The following is a 14399-nucleotide window of genomic DNA, read 5'->3' on the forward strand; positions in this document are numbered from 1 at the left end:
GTATCCAAATATGCCTTGATTTAATCTCCTTTCATCTATCTTTTTTGCTACTGCCTTTATTCTGTCTTCATTCCTCCCCTGAATTATTTCAATAACTTTCCATTGGTTTGTTGGTCATTCCTATTCCTAACTAGCCTGCAACCCAACAAGGAGAAATAGGATTTGATCCTTCTGTGAACCTTTATTGATTTGCCATTTTCTATGGAATGAAAACCCTACTCCTAGATATGGCAGTAGGACTGAACCTTCAAAATGGACCCCTGCCTACCTTTTGGATCTTCTGTTACTTCCCTCCATGGAAGAATGAATTGGTGCATACAAACAGTAGAAAAAAAAATGTTAAAACAAACCATTGATTTATCTTTTGGATCTTCTATTACTTCCCTCCATGGAAGAATAAATTGGTGCATACAAACAGTAGAAAAAAAATTGTTAAAACAAACCATTGATTTATCTTTCTCCATACAATGACAAACTTTTTAGGTGATTAAGGATTTCCTTTAGTTGAGTTTAACTTGGTGCATTAGGTAGTGGGGGAGAATATGTCATAAAAATCTTAGATAGCCCTTTAGGCTAAATATTTCTTTATTTTTTTTTTTTTGCCTTTTCTAGGGCTGCTCCCGCAGCATATGGAGGTTCCCAGGCTAGGGATCTAATCGGAGCTGCAGCCGCTGGCCTAAGCCAGAGCCACAGAAACATGGGATCCAAGCCGCGTCTGTGACCCACAGCTCATGGCAACGCTGGATCCTTAACCCACTGAGCGAGGCCAGGGATCAAACCTGCAACCTCATGGTTCCTAGTCAGATTCATTAACCACTGGGCCATGACGGGAACTTAGGCTAAATATTTCTTGAAATAACTAATTCCATATGGCAGAAGTCATATAAGTATCAGCATTAGATGGCATTTCTATTTAATATGATGTATTCATTTTTAATATATAGGTCATATAGCTTAGAATATAACTATCTCCTAGGCTTCTTTGACAATGAATTTGAATATTTAGCTCCAAATATGTAATAGAAGATAAATCTTTACTTTTAAAGTAAGTGAATTTTTATAGCAAATAGCAGTTCTTTGAAGCTATTTGGGAGGAAATAGGGGGAACGATACAGACCTTCCTAACACCGGCTGGCCGTGTTTTATGTGAAATGCTGCTTGACTCGTAATCGATATTCTATGGTACAAACTTCATAACTAGTCTAACGAGAATGCTTTGTGGAGCCTAATTCATGCCATTGATATGAAAATGCATGAGAGGTTTGGCAAAGACTTTAACATAAAGCAGGGTATTTAGGGCAAGTCAACCTCGATTGATGTACCTTTCCTCTAAATAGGATTGAATATATAGAATGGGAAAACTACACTTTTGAAACAGGTTAAAATTGGCCCTTCCTCCTTTCTAGGGATCAGCTGCAGCCAATTCAGTACTGTTACAACCAGTTATTTCTATTAAATGATAATTGGGGTCTTGTATGTGTTTAGCAGTATCATGATTTTTAAAAATGTTGTGTCTGGGTATTTTTTCCGTATCTTTTGGGTTTTCTTTAATTTATCCATCCTACCTGCCAGATGGGAAGCTCTCTGAGAGCAAATAATGTCTTGTGCACTTTGAGATCCTTGCCACCTGACCGCAGGGCAGTGCGCAAGGATTGCTTTGTATATGAACAAAACTCATCCAATGTTAATTTTAATTTTAGACCAGAATTACTCAAATAGCATAATGGTTCCAAATTTCACAGGAAAAGAACTGAAAAATATGTTTTGGCAGCTTAATAACTACATTTTCAGGTGAATCAATTTTTGGACTTTAAGTTTTACCAATTCTCTGGCTTCCCTTTTTAGCTTTTTTTTTTTTTTTTTTTCTTTTTTAAGGCTGAACCTCCAAGTATATGGAAGTTCCTAGGCTAGCGGTCAAATCAGAGCTGCAGCTGCCAGCCTATACCACAGCCACAGCAATGTGGAATCTGAGCCGTGTCTGCAATCTACACCACAGCTCATGGCAATACGGGATTTTTGACCCATTGAGTGAGACCAGAGATTGAACCTGCATTCTCATGGATACTATTTGGATTCATAACCTGCTGAGCCACAACGGAAGCTCCCCCTTTTTAGCATTTTACAGATTAAAATTCACCCATGGAGTTCCCTGGTGGCTCAGGGGGTTAAGGATCTGGCCTTGTCACTGCTGTGGCGTGGGTTCTATCCATGGCCTGGGAACTTCCACATGCTGTGGGTGTGGCCAAAAAGTTCACCCTAACACTTTAAATTATATACTAAAATTTTAAAAAACTTATGTGTATTTTGAGCTCGATATTCTTTTTAATTTTTTTATTTTTCCAATTTTAGTAAAGAGAAAAAATATGTTGACAGATGCTGGAAGGATGTTACTGTTGGCGACTTTATTCGGCTTTCCTGTAATGAGGTCATTCCTGCAGATATGGTTTTACTCTTTTCCACTGATCCAGATGGAATCTGTCACATTGAGACTTCCGGTCTTGATGGAGAGAGCAATTTGAAACAGAGGCAGGTGGTTCGGGGCTATTCAGAGCAGGTGAGTAATGTGTTCTCTGTTGATGACTTTAACTTTTTCTTTTCAGATGATGACTGAGCTCATTTTCACATGTATAGATAAAGAGATTTTTGAATTCATTTTTACCTTTACAAAATGGAATTTTAGAGAGCTCTATCCAGTTCCAGATATCAGTGGAGGTGTGCTGTAGGTTATAGATAAAAATACACAATGCCTTTGGAGTAAACACTTCGGTCTGGCAAGCATATATTTTTTTGGAATTGAATTTAAGGAACCTAATAGTTTGGGAAATTATTTTGCAATAGAAATAATCCACTTCTAGTTTATTTTTCTTAAACTTAGATTTTTATGTTAGGTTTTATTGAAGCTGGAAATACCAACTGGTCATTGTTCCTAAAATCTGTAATTACTTATATACCAAGGCCTTTTAAGACTTTTGTAACTTCACATGCCTCAGAGCTGTGAGCCTTCACCACACTGTGGTGAGGGAAAGAAGAGTTTTGATGTTATATTAACGTGAGTTAGAATGAATCCCAGCTCTGCCATTTAATTGCTGTGTGACTTTGGGCAGGTCACTTAAACACTGCTTCAGTTTCTTTATCTTAAAGTGGAAATGATGATGGCTCTCTCACAGTCTTATTGTGAGACTCAAATGAAGTAATATATGTAAAAACATCATGCAAAATACCTGAATATTGGTTTTCATTTCCTTTCTCTAGAAGCACTTGAGGTGAGATATTTTAAAATGTAAGTTTTAATTAATTTGTTTATTTTTGTCTTTCTAGGGCTGCACCCATGGTGTATGGGAAGTGTTCCCAGGCTAGGGGTCAAATAGGAGCTGCGGCTGCCAGCCTACACCACAGCACAGCCACAGTAATGTAGGATCTGAGCTGCATCTAATGAGCTACACCATAGCTCACAGCAATGCCAGATCCTTAACCTACTGAGCAAGGCCAGGGATTGAACTGGAGTCCTCATAGATACTAGTTGGGTTCACTACCACTGAGCCACAGCAGGAACCTCCCTAAAATGTAACTTTTTTGGAATTCTCTTGTGGTGCAGTGGGTTAAGGATTGGACATTGTCACTGCAGTGGCTTGGGTCACTGCTGTGGCACAGGTGTGATTCCTGGCCTTGGAACTTCCATATGCTGTGGGTGCAGCCAGAAAAATAATAAAATAAAAATATAAAATGTAACTTTTTTTAATTTGAACTATCATTAGGTTAGGTTTCTCATAAACCAAAAATAGTTTAGCCTAATAACATCCTTATCTTTGGTAAATTCTACCTTGTCACATTAAGTCCATTCTTTCTACCTATAGATTCATTTAGATCAGTTGTGATTGTCATGCCCCTCAGCTTACTGTAATGGTCATATTTGTAAGCATTCTTATACCTAAAACATTGGCAAAAATCTTATACTACTTGGAATTCTGTTACATACCACTAAATGTTTACTTTGAGGACGATACCAGTTGATTAATCAGCATACTTTGCTTTCAATCAAAGGTGAGCTTCCTAGAAGCTGATGACCTCGTTTATAAGCCTGGCTTTAAACACCTTCTTGGTTTGAGCCCTTTAGCCAATTACTGATCCTCTGATCCTCTTTGTGTATCTCTTTCTTCATCTGTTAATTAGGCCTAATCATAGAACCTAACTCATAAGGTTGTGAAGAAGAAAATAGTTAAGATATTTAAAGGGCATAATATAGATTCTAGTTCATCAGAAGAAGTTGGTAAATATTCATAGCAAATCATAGGGTCATATTCCTCATGTTCTCCAAATGTTTGCTGATATACATATTAATACTTTGAGATGTGTGAATAGCATGTATCTTATTAGCCAAAAAGCCACACAAAAAAGGAATGAGATAAGGTTGATGGGGCTTGTTCTTGGTGAATCCACGCCTTAGAGAATCCATGCCTATTTTCTGTAAGGACACTTTGCTTATTTACTCATTGGTTTTACAGAACAATCTTAAATTATTATTTGATCTATTTGAGAATTTTGTAAGATATTGATAACAGCATATTTTAACTTTTTAGATAAAATTTGCTGAGATCAAAGGTATATGGGCTCCAAGTACTCATATGTATGTGAGCATATGGATATATATACACATGCATACTTAATCTCAGAAATTACCTATATGGTTAAAGAACAACAACAGAAGTATTTTCACTCTTCAGTGTCTTTCAGATAAAAATGTGCACTGTAAGAGGAGAGCTGTCTTCTGTGGGGAGAACCGCATGGATTCCAATAGATAATTCAGACATTCTCATTACCTGAAGATGTTTATTAATACTCTAGGCCCATTCTGATCTCATTTATTATTCCTGTACATTAAATTTTATGCCTTAGTTTTATCTTAAAACATTGGCGAAAGGATAAATAACTTAAATCTCAAGATGTAACCTTGTATTTTTGTTTGGTGATTTTTTTTAAAAAAATATTTTTAGGACTCTGAAGTTGATCCTGAGAAGTTCTCCAGTAGGATAGAATGTGAAAGTCCAAACAATGACCTCAACAGATTCCGAGGCTTTTTGTGAGTGATACATGTCCTACCTTTGGGGATGTGAATAGAGTTGTATGTTGCAATTATATTTAACTCAGAACTTTTGTGTTCTTATACACAAGTTAAATCACTAAAGGCTATAAATTAAGCCACCTTGAAATTTGGCTTATTGTAGTTATTTGATAAATATTTAAGTATGTAATTTTTTTAAAACAACAGCAAAATCTTGTTCTTAATCCGAGAATCTCTTTCAGTGGTATATGAATGTCTTACATGAACTCCACGTTAAGCCCAAGACATATTCGTTACTTGGAAGACAGTGTTTGGACAGACTTGCCAGCTTAAGTGACATGATAGAATGAGGTCCTTCTATCCTATTAGGATTATCAGGTGGACAATTATGTTGACAAAAGTTATCTAATGATTTTGAAATATATCTAAGAAAAAGTATGGGAATCCACAACAGTGTTCATTTTAGAGGCTTCCTGTTGGATCTACATCCCTTTTCAAGAGCAGCTAGAATTTAGGGTCTGTCTTAATTTCAGACTGGTTTCTGCCCCTTCAGTGCTTTATTTCAGGGGCCAAGTTATTTACTCTTTGATCCTTCCTGATTTTTAAGAGGAGTCAGTTAGACTTACTTTATAGTGGTGGTCTTGTGAGAAAAACATAAAAAAGTTCCCAACTCATTGTTTGAGATGAGAGTTATCCTGATACCAAAAGAATATAAAGACATTTAAGGGAAGATTAATATCCCTCATGAACTTAGATACAAAAATATCTACTCAGAATTAGAGCAAATCAAACCCAACAGTATTTAAAAAGGATAATACATAATGCCTCAGTGGGACTTAAACTAAAAATTCAGGATTGACTTAACATTAGAAGATCAAACAATATAACTCACCATATTAACAAAATGTAATTAACAAATTGAAAAAAGAAAAACCAGGTGAGCATCTCATGGACGTATAGAAAAAGCATTACGACAAAATCGACTTCTTGCAAACTGAAAATAGAAGGGAACTTCTCAACCTGAGAAAGGGCATCTACAAAAACCCCACAGTTAAAATCATACTTAAATGGTGAAAGACCTTTTTCCCTAAGATCAGAAACAACACATGGATATTGTCTCTAATCACTTGTATTTAAGATTGTGCTGGAGGTTATAGCTAACGTAAAGGAAGTAGAAGCGCCAAATAATAATAAATAAAACTGTCTTTTATTCATAGAGAGTGTGGTGGTCTTTGTAGAAAAATCTGATGAAATCTACAAAAAAAAAAAAAACTAAACTGAGTTTAGCAATGTTGTAGGAAACAAGATCAATATACAAAAATTAGATTTCTGTATACTAGCAGGGAACAGGTATTGACATTTAAAAAAATCATTTTATAATAGCATCAGGAAAAAAATCTTAAAAAAACAACCTGACAAAAGATATAAAAGGCCACACTTTTGAGAGAAACTAGAGACTTAACTAAATGGAGAGACATATGTTCATGCATTGAAAAGACTCTGTATTGCTAGGATGTCAGGTTTTCCCCAAATTGATCTATAGTAATCCCAGTTGAAATCTTAGCAAGTTTTTTTTTTTTTTTTTGAACTTAAGTTTATTCTAAAAATGTTTGTGGAGATGCAAAGAACCTATTTAACTATAACAAATTTGAGAAAGAAGAACAAATTTGGAGGGTTAATACTAGCAGATTTTGTTTTGGCATAAATATGGACCAGGAGGCCAATGGAAGAGATTATAGCGTCCAGAAATTGACCCAGACCTTTACGGGAAACTTGCTTTTGACAATTTAGTGACAACTGGCAGAGGCTTAGTGGAAAAAGATTAGTTGTTTCAACAAATGATACTGCAAAACAAAAAATTATGTGGCAATAATTAGACATCTATATTAAAAAAAAAAACCTTCAATCCAGACCTCTCACCACTTAAAAAAATTGACTAAAAATTGATCCTATACTTACATGTAAACCTGAAATTATAAAACTCCTCAAAGAAAATGTAGAGGAAATCTTTGCCATCCTGTGTTAGGCAAAGATTTCTTAGATACAACACCAAAAACACAATTCTTAAAAGGACAAAGTAAGTAAAGACAAAATTTTCATCAAAATTAGAAGCTTATTTTCTTCAAATCGCACTGCTAAGTGGATAAAAACATAAGTCACAGACCAGAATAAAATATTTGCAATGCATTTATCTGAGATAGGGCTTGTACTGAGAATATATAAAGACATTGTGAAACTCAGTAATAAGTAAATAATACAATACTTCTGTCTTTTTTTTTTTTTTAAAAAGGGCTGCTCACGCAGCATGTGGACCTTCCCAGGCTAGGGGTCCAATTGGAGCTGCAGCTGCCAGCCTACACCACTGCCACAGCAACGTGGGATCTGAGCTGCATCTGTGACCTACATTACAGCTCACAGCAATGCTAGATCCTTAACCCACTGATCAAGGGCAGGGACTGAACCTGCATCTTCATGGATACTAGCTGGACTTGTTACCACTGAGCCACAATGGGAATGCCAAACAATACAATTTTTTAAATGGTCAAAAACTTGAGCAAACCCTTAACCAAAAAAGATATATGAATGACAAATATCTATGTGAAAAGAAGCAAGTTAAAACCCCAGAGGTACAACTGCTAAATTAAAAGGACCAACTATACCAACCCTTCAAAAGGATGTAGAGGAATTAGAGCACTCATACTGGTAGGAACGGAAAATGTTACTACGACTTTAGAAATTAGTTTGGGAATATCCTAAAAAGTTAAACACTCTTACCCTATGATCTGGCCATTCCACTCCTAAGTAGTTACCCAAGAGAAAGGAAGCATTTATCCATACACTAACCTGTACATAAATGCTCAAAGCAGGTTCAAGGAGCAGCACAGGTAATGGCATTAAGGCCTGAGACCGTGGTGCATTTGCAGAGTCGTGAGTGGTTAAGTGTGTTGGAAGGGTAGATGAGAATAAGGTAGATCTCAAAGAGGCGGGATCATGAAGAGATGTTAACTGATGGTCCTGTCTTCAGAAATGTGTTCATAAGCCATCTCTTAGGATTAGTCCTTTTTAGTCATATTTCCTCCTGTTGGCTGACAATTTACAAAATTTCCTCTTGGGTGGAAAACAAATGTATGATTACCAAAGGGAAGAAGTGAGGTGGGAGAGGGATCAATTAGAAGTTAGGGATTACCATAATACACACTACTTTATCAAAAATAAGATAACCAACAAGAACCTCCTGTACAGCCCAGGGAACTATACTTACTATTTTATAATAACCGATAAGGGAGGAGAACCTGAAGTGTGTAACTGAATCACTGTGCTCTACACCTGAAACTAATACGATATTGTAAATCAGTTATACTTCAATAAAAGTTTTATTCCTCTTGTCAGTGTCAGATTTAAGGGCGGCCATTTTTTGACCTGAACTTCAGCATCTGAAAAAAAAGACCAAAAAAAAAAAAAAAAGTCTGAGTACAGTTTGTGCAGCCCCCTATTGGGAATGCTGACTTTCTGGCACAATCACAGACAGGAAAGAATGGGAACTTTAGTTTATCGCTGCGTGGTCTGCAACATAGAACTCTGCACAGACTCTGACTCAGAGCATGTATATTTAGTAGAGTCCACCCAGGTGGATACAGTAATTTTTTGTGAAATTGTTTTATCTGCTGAACTAGCTCCTTATCCTTTTCCTGCTGAGTGGCCTATTTTCTAAAATCAACAAAAAACTTGAGATGCTCAAACTCACTCTGCATGATTGATGGCCTCTCTGACCTTCTTATTCTCAGGTAGCACTGACTTCTTCCCTCTTTGTACCACATCATGTGCAGAATATCAGATTTCTATTGTAATAACTATACTACTTACACTTAACATATTACCATATCAGTCACCTCCTGTTAGAGACTACAGGAGCTAAGTTTTTCTGTTCTCATCATCCAGATGGGAGCATTGGGCACATGGTAGATGTTATGTAGGCTCTTGAATGGATGAGCCTATGTAACATCTAGGAATGATGGATATGTTTATTTTCCTGATTGTGGTGATGGTTTTGCAGGGGGGAAATGGCAAAACATCACATCTTGACATGTTTGTGGACAGGTCAGTGTCTCGTATGGAATCTGAAGGTCCCACACTGTTTAGGTGCCAAATATCACACACCCATCAAGGGTCAGATATGTTTACAGTTTGGAGCAGGCACAGTAAAGATAGAAGCCAGGCTTTGATGTAATGGTTATAATCTAGAATGATGTAATGGTAAAAAAGAAGGCTTCCAGGAGAAGAAAATCTTAATGCACTAAGGAACTTTGGAACTGATCCTTTCATATGTTACATCTGTCCCTGTAAAAGGTCTAGGGATCACAAATGCTGTGTTAATGAGGACTGTGTGATGCATGCCTAGGAACACCACGTGGAAATGTGAATGTTGAAACTTCGTTCCCTCATCTGTAAATCCAGGAAGTAGAATTAGATGAAACCCAAGGACACTACTAGTTCTGTCTATGACCCAAACATTCTATATACATTTATCTGAAGCCATGTAAACATACACCTTTTAGAAGAAAAGTCCTTTACAAATTAAAGGCGTGAAATGACAAATCTGTCTCTTTTCCTCCTCCTCTGTGGTAGGAAACTTTCTGAAGAGCCTTTATTTTCTTTTCCTTGTAATTCCAGATAGCAAGGATAGCAGACACGATGACAATTTTCCTCTATGTAACAAAGAAGAAACAACTAGTAGACGGAAGTATATTGCTTAGTCAGCCGTCTAATTTTACAGCTGAAATCAATAATGCATTTTCACAAAATAGATGAAATACATTACTTTTGGTTTATTTAAAAAATTTTCACAAGCTACTAGTGTAATTTAATCAAGTGATTGCTTTGATAATTTTAACACTGTTTATTACAGAAGATTTCAAACATGCAAAAGTAGGAAGCAAGAGTGCTATGAACACCCATGGGCCCTCGCTCAGTTTTAACTCTTTTGTAATTTTGCCAACTTCGTTTCACTTATCCTCCCACTTCCTTCCCCATCCCTATATCACATCATTCACTGTAAACGCTTCGCTGTGAATATAAAGCAGAAAAGGACTTTCTTAAAATGCAGTAGCCATAGCATCATCATCACATTGAACTAAATTACAATTTCTTGCTAGAATCTAATACCTAGTCTTTGTTCTGATTTCTCAGTCTCAAAAATATTTTATGGTCAGTATATTCTAACCAGTCTCAAAACAAAATTCTTCAATTTATATTTGGTTGATAGGTCTCTAAATTTAGCCTCCCAAGACACTGGGCCATTGAACTTGCAGAATTTACCAAAGTCTAGATTGAGCTGATTGCGTGCTTCCTGCTTTGGGTCCCCCCACCCCGCCTTTTCCTCCAGGCCCCTCATTTGTCAAGTAGACTGGGTCATTGTGCTTACGGAGGTTACCACTGCAGATCTGGTAGCTTTGGCCAACGGCACCCTTGTGGTGGTGGTTAACATGTTTTTCTAGTCTTGTTTCTTGAAGACTGTCCAGAGGCACTTTCAGAATCTGATGAAAGAAATAGCTTTTCTCCGTAGAAAATGACAAGTGCATATGCACTCACCTAGACACACATGGGGAAATGTTATAGTTTCAAAGCCTTCACAGATCCCCTGATGTCACAGATACCAGTTAAATTCCTCTCATAGAGGCTTGATTAGATTCACAAGGAAATGGACACTTTCATCTCAACACCTAGAGGACTGTGATGTCCCCTCATCAGTTCTGTTGAGATCTGTGTTGTCAGCCTTATTTCATTAGAAAGTTCCCCAGCCTTCCACCTGATAATTTTAGCAGCCACGGATTATCATTGTTAAGAATAATCCTTGATTTCACCAGGGTCTAAAATGATAATTTTCTAATTCCATCAAGACCTTTCTTTTCATCAGCTATTGAGTTACCCTGAAATACAATTTCTGTTGTAGAAGTGGATACCTTATTTAGAATATTTTTTAGTGTTTGTGTTATTAGAAGTTGACAAACAAGGAATAATAGAAAACAGTGTTAGAAACTTGTTGCATCTTTTTTTCAAGCCACAGTGGGTAAATAAGAAAAGCAAATGTGTCAGGGATTTAAAACGCTCTCTGTGAACTGTGTAACTTCATTCTCCAATGGAGAAAACTCAAAAGTTACAATTTTTATTTTTACGTCTCCATTTTTGCTATTTTAAAATAAATCTCTATGCTGTCTTTCTTATAGAGAACATTCCAACAAAGAACGTGTGGGTCTCAGTAAAGAGAATTTATTACTTAGAGGATGCACCATAAGGAACACAGAGGCTGTCATGGGCATCGTGGTTTATGCAGGTTGGTTACACTTCGAACTTTTCACCATTGTCTCCTCTGTGCTTTTTTGCAAGTTAACATTTTCCATTTACTCAAAATGCAGTCTCTGGAAGCAGGAAAGAAATGTCATCTTGATAACCTTAATTGTTGGTTTCTTTTTCTAAATGGATCAGAGAGGCAAAGTAAATTAACAAAATCTATTACATAATTACTTGTCATTAAACTATCAGCTGGAGAGATTTAAAAATAGGGTATTTTTTACCTAGCTTTAATGTGCCCATTTTCTGACATACTTTGTTACCCATGTAGGTCATGAAACCAAAGCGATGCTGAACAACAGTGGACCAAGGTATAAGCGCAGCAAGTTAGAAAGAAGAGCAAATACAGATGTCCTCTGGTGTGTCCTACTTTTGGTTATAATGTGTTTAACTGGTGCATTGGGTAGGTGGAATTTGATTATTTGCTGACATCTTTTCAGCAAGATACTCATTTAGGAATATTTTATTTTCAAAATGATATTTATGAATTTAAGTTTGGCTTCTGAAAGGGAGGTTTTATTTGCCAGTAATTTTTTTCTTCACATCTTCAGCTCTCTCATTCTCTGACCTGAAAAGCATTAATATTGATCATATCCAGTTACACATGGCCACAGTACTAAAGGGACTTGGAAAGCGATGTAGAAAAAGAGAGACAGGAGTTCCCATTGTGGCTCAGTGGAAATGAATCCGACTAGTATCCTTGAGAACGTGGGTTCAGTACCTGGCCTCGCTCAGTGGGTCAGGAATCTGGTGATGTTGTGAGCTGTGGTGTAGGCTACAGACACAGCTCGGATCCTGCATTTCTATGGCTGTGGCACCCTAGGCTGGCAGCCGTAGCTCTGATTCAACCCCTAGTCTGGGAACTTTCATATGCCTCAAATAGTGCACTAAAAACCAAGAAAAAAGAGTGAGAGACAGGAGAATATGTAGCCTTGAATTTGAATTTGTTTTTCAAAATAAATGATTGGTGTTCAACCGAAATAAATACTTTCATCCTCTTTCTTTCTTTTTTTTTTGTCTTTTGTCTTTTTAGGGCCGCACCCACAGCATATGGAAGTTCCAAGGCTAGAGGTCTAATCTGAGCTGTTGCTGCCAGCCTACACCACAGCCACAGCAACATGGGATCCGAGCCACGTCTGCAACCCACACCACAGCTCACAGCAACACCAGATCCTTAACCTGAGCAAGGCCAAGGATCGAATCTGCAACTTCATGGTTCCTAGTCGGATTCATTTCTGTTGCGCCAAGATGGGAACTCCTTCTCCTCTTTCTTTAGGAATAAAGGTCTGTGTTTGCATAATAAATGTGTAAGCATCCTTTTGATTTCTGTGTGTTTTTTGAAAGGTCATGGAATCTGGTTGAGCAGATATAAAAACATACCCTTTTTTAACATCCCTGAGCCTGATGGCCATGTCACATCACCAGTGTTGGCAGGATTCTATATGTTTTGGACCATGATCATCCTGCTACAGGTAATGTCTATTGAGCACATCATAGAGGTTTGAGATCTTTGCTACTTAGACACCTATATTTGGTTTCTCATCCTTTCTTTTCCCCTTTTGACATTTCTTTTTAACTGGCTCTTTTTAGGTCTTGATTCCCATTTCTCTCTATGTTTCCATTGAAATCGTGAAGCTGGGACAGATATATTTTATTCAAAGCGACGTGGATTTCTACAATGAGAAGATGGATTCTACTGTTCAGTGCCGAGCCCTGAACATCACTGAGGATCTTGGACAGATTCAGTACCTCTTTTCTGATAAGACAGGAACTCTCACAGAGAACAAGATGGTTTTTCGAAGATGTAGTGTGGCAGGCTTTGACTACTGCCATGAGGAAAATGGTGAGTGTTGCATTTCTATGAAAACCATTCTTAAGACTGGTCAGTTTTGCACCCGCCTAAAGGTTTGGTAATTCTGGCGTAGAAGTGCTATGTTTCAGCATTGACTACTTAACTCCTCAAGATGTGCATTAAGCTTTGAAAGTTAGTAGATCAAAGTCAAAGAGTCTACCGCCATGGTTTCTTTTCTTTCCTTTTTTGTTGTTGTTGTTGTTGCTGTGGTTTCTCTAAAAGTAAAGTAAATTACCAGCAGTTGTGTGGTTGGCAGTTGGATACAGTGACAGTGGTATTGCATCATAGATACCATTTAGAATCTAATGAACTTCTATGGACCATCTTCCTGAGAAATACTTTGAGAATAATTCCAAAGGATGGCAGTCTCCTCCTTATCCCATCATTCAGCCCATAGGTATCCACTGGTCCTTGATTAAGAATATCTAGTTTAAGGAATTCCTGTTGTGGCTCAGTGGGTTAAGAACCCGACTAGTATCCATGAGGATGCGGGTTAGATCCCTGGCCTTGCTCAGCGGATTAAGGATCCAGTGTTGCCGTGAGCTGCGGTATAGGTCGAAGAGGCTGCTAGGATCTAATGTTGCTCTGGCTGTGGCATAGGCTGGCAGCTGCTAGTTCAACCCCTAGCCTGGAAGTTTCCCTATGTCACACACACGGTCCTAAAAAGACAAAAAAAAAAAAAAGGGAATATCTAAGAAGAAATAAGTGAGCTGAACTTCGAGGCTAAGGAAGTAAATATATAAATGGCAAGTTTTCTTTAAAGAGTCGAACTTACTAATTTTGTTATTTATAAAAGTAAGAGCACTCCTATGGAAACGATTCTGAGAAGTGTCCAAATTAACCTAGAAGTTAACCACTGTTAATAATTTGAGAACTATATAACCATCTGTTTCTTTATGCATATTCCTATATATGTGGACATAAATAGTTGCAGGTTTTCCCTTTTATAACATTTCTGGGCAACTTGCTTCTTTTATTCAGCAATATCTTATGGACTTTCTTCTAAGTCAGTTCATGACTTAACATTAAGTGCATGGTATTGCATTATATGCAGTCAAGCTTAGTTTGCTACCATAACAACACATTTTTTTTGTGAGCTCCTAATATGTGGCACGAGTCCCTGATCTCATGTAGCTTAGA

At 37.3% G+C, this 14399-nt stretch overlaps 1 protein-coding gene across 20 annotated transcripts in view; it reads left to right on the forward strand.

Annotated features, from left to right (window-relative positions):
- The window catches only part of ATP10D (ATPase phospholipid transporting 10D (putative)), a 122742-nt gene that overhangs the window by 46380 nt on the left and 61963 nt on the right, over positions 1-14399 (forward strand). For 6 of the 20 annotated variants that reach the window (XM_084971956.1, XM_021100569.2, XM_021100568.2 and 3 more), the window contains 6 exons: positions 2350-2554; positions 4992-5077; positions 11284-11390; positions 11679-11810; positions 12752-12879; positions 12998-13250. In XM_084971956.1, coding sequence (XP_084828082.1) covers positions 2350-2554; positions 4992-5077; positions 11284-11390; positions 11679-11810; positions 12752-12879; positions 12998-13250 — 911 coding nt within the window. The remainder of the gene's footprint in view (positions 1-2349; positions 2555-4991; positions 5078-11283; positions 11391-11678; positions 11811-12751; positions 12880-12997; positions 13251-14399) is intronic. The other 14 variants (XM_084971963.1, XM_084971964.1, XM_084971960.1 and 11 more) reach the window with 3 other exon arrangements.

The sequence above is a fragment of the Sus scrofa genome, chromosome 8, assembly GCF_054392235.1.
Source record: "Sus scrofa isolate SSC_HxYL_T2T_F1_AM1 chromosome 8, Sscrofa_HxYL_maternal_Yorkshire_Landrace_v2.0, whole genome shotgun sequence".
NCBI classification, from domain to species: Eukaryota; Metazoa; Chordata; class Mammalia; order Artiodactyla; family Suidae; genus Sus; species Sus scrofa.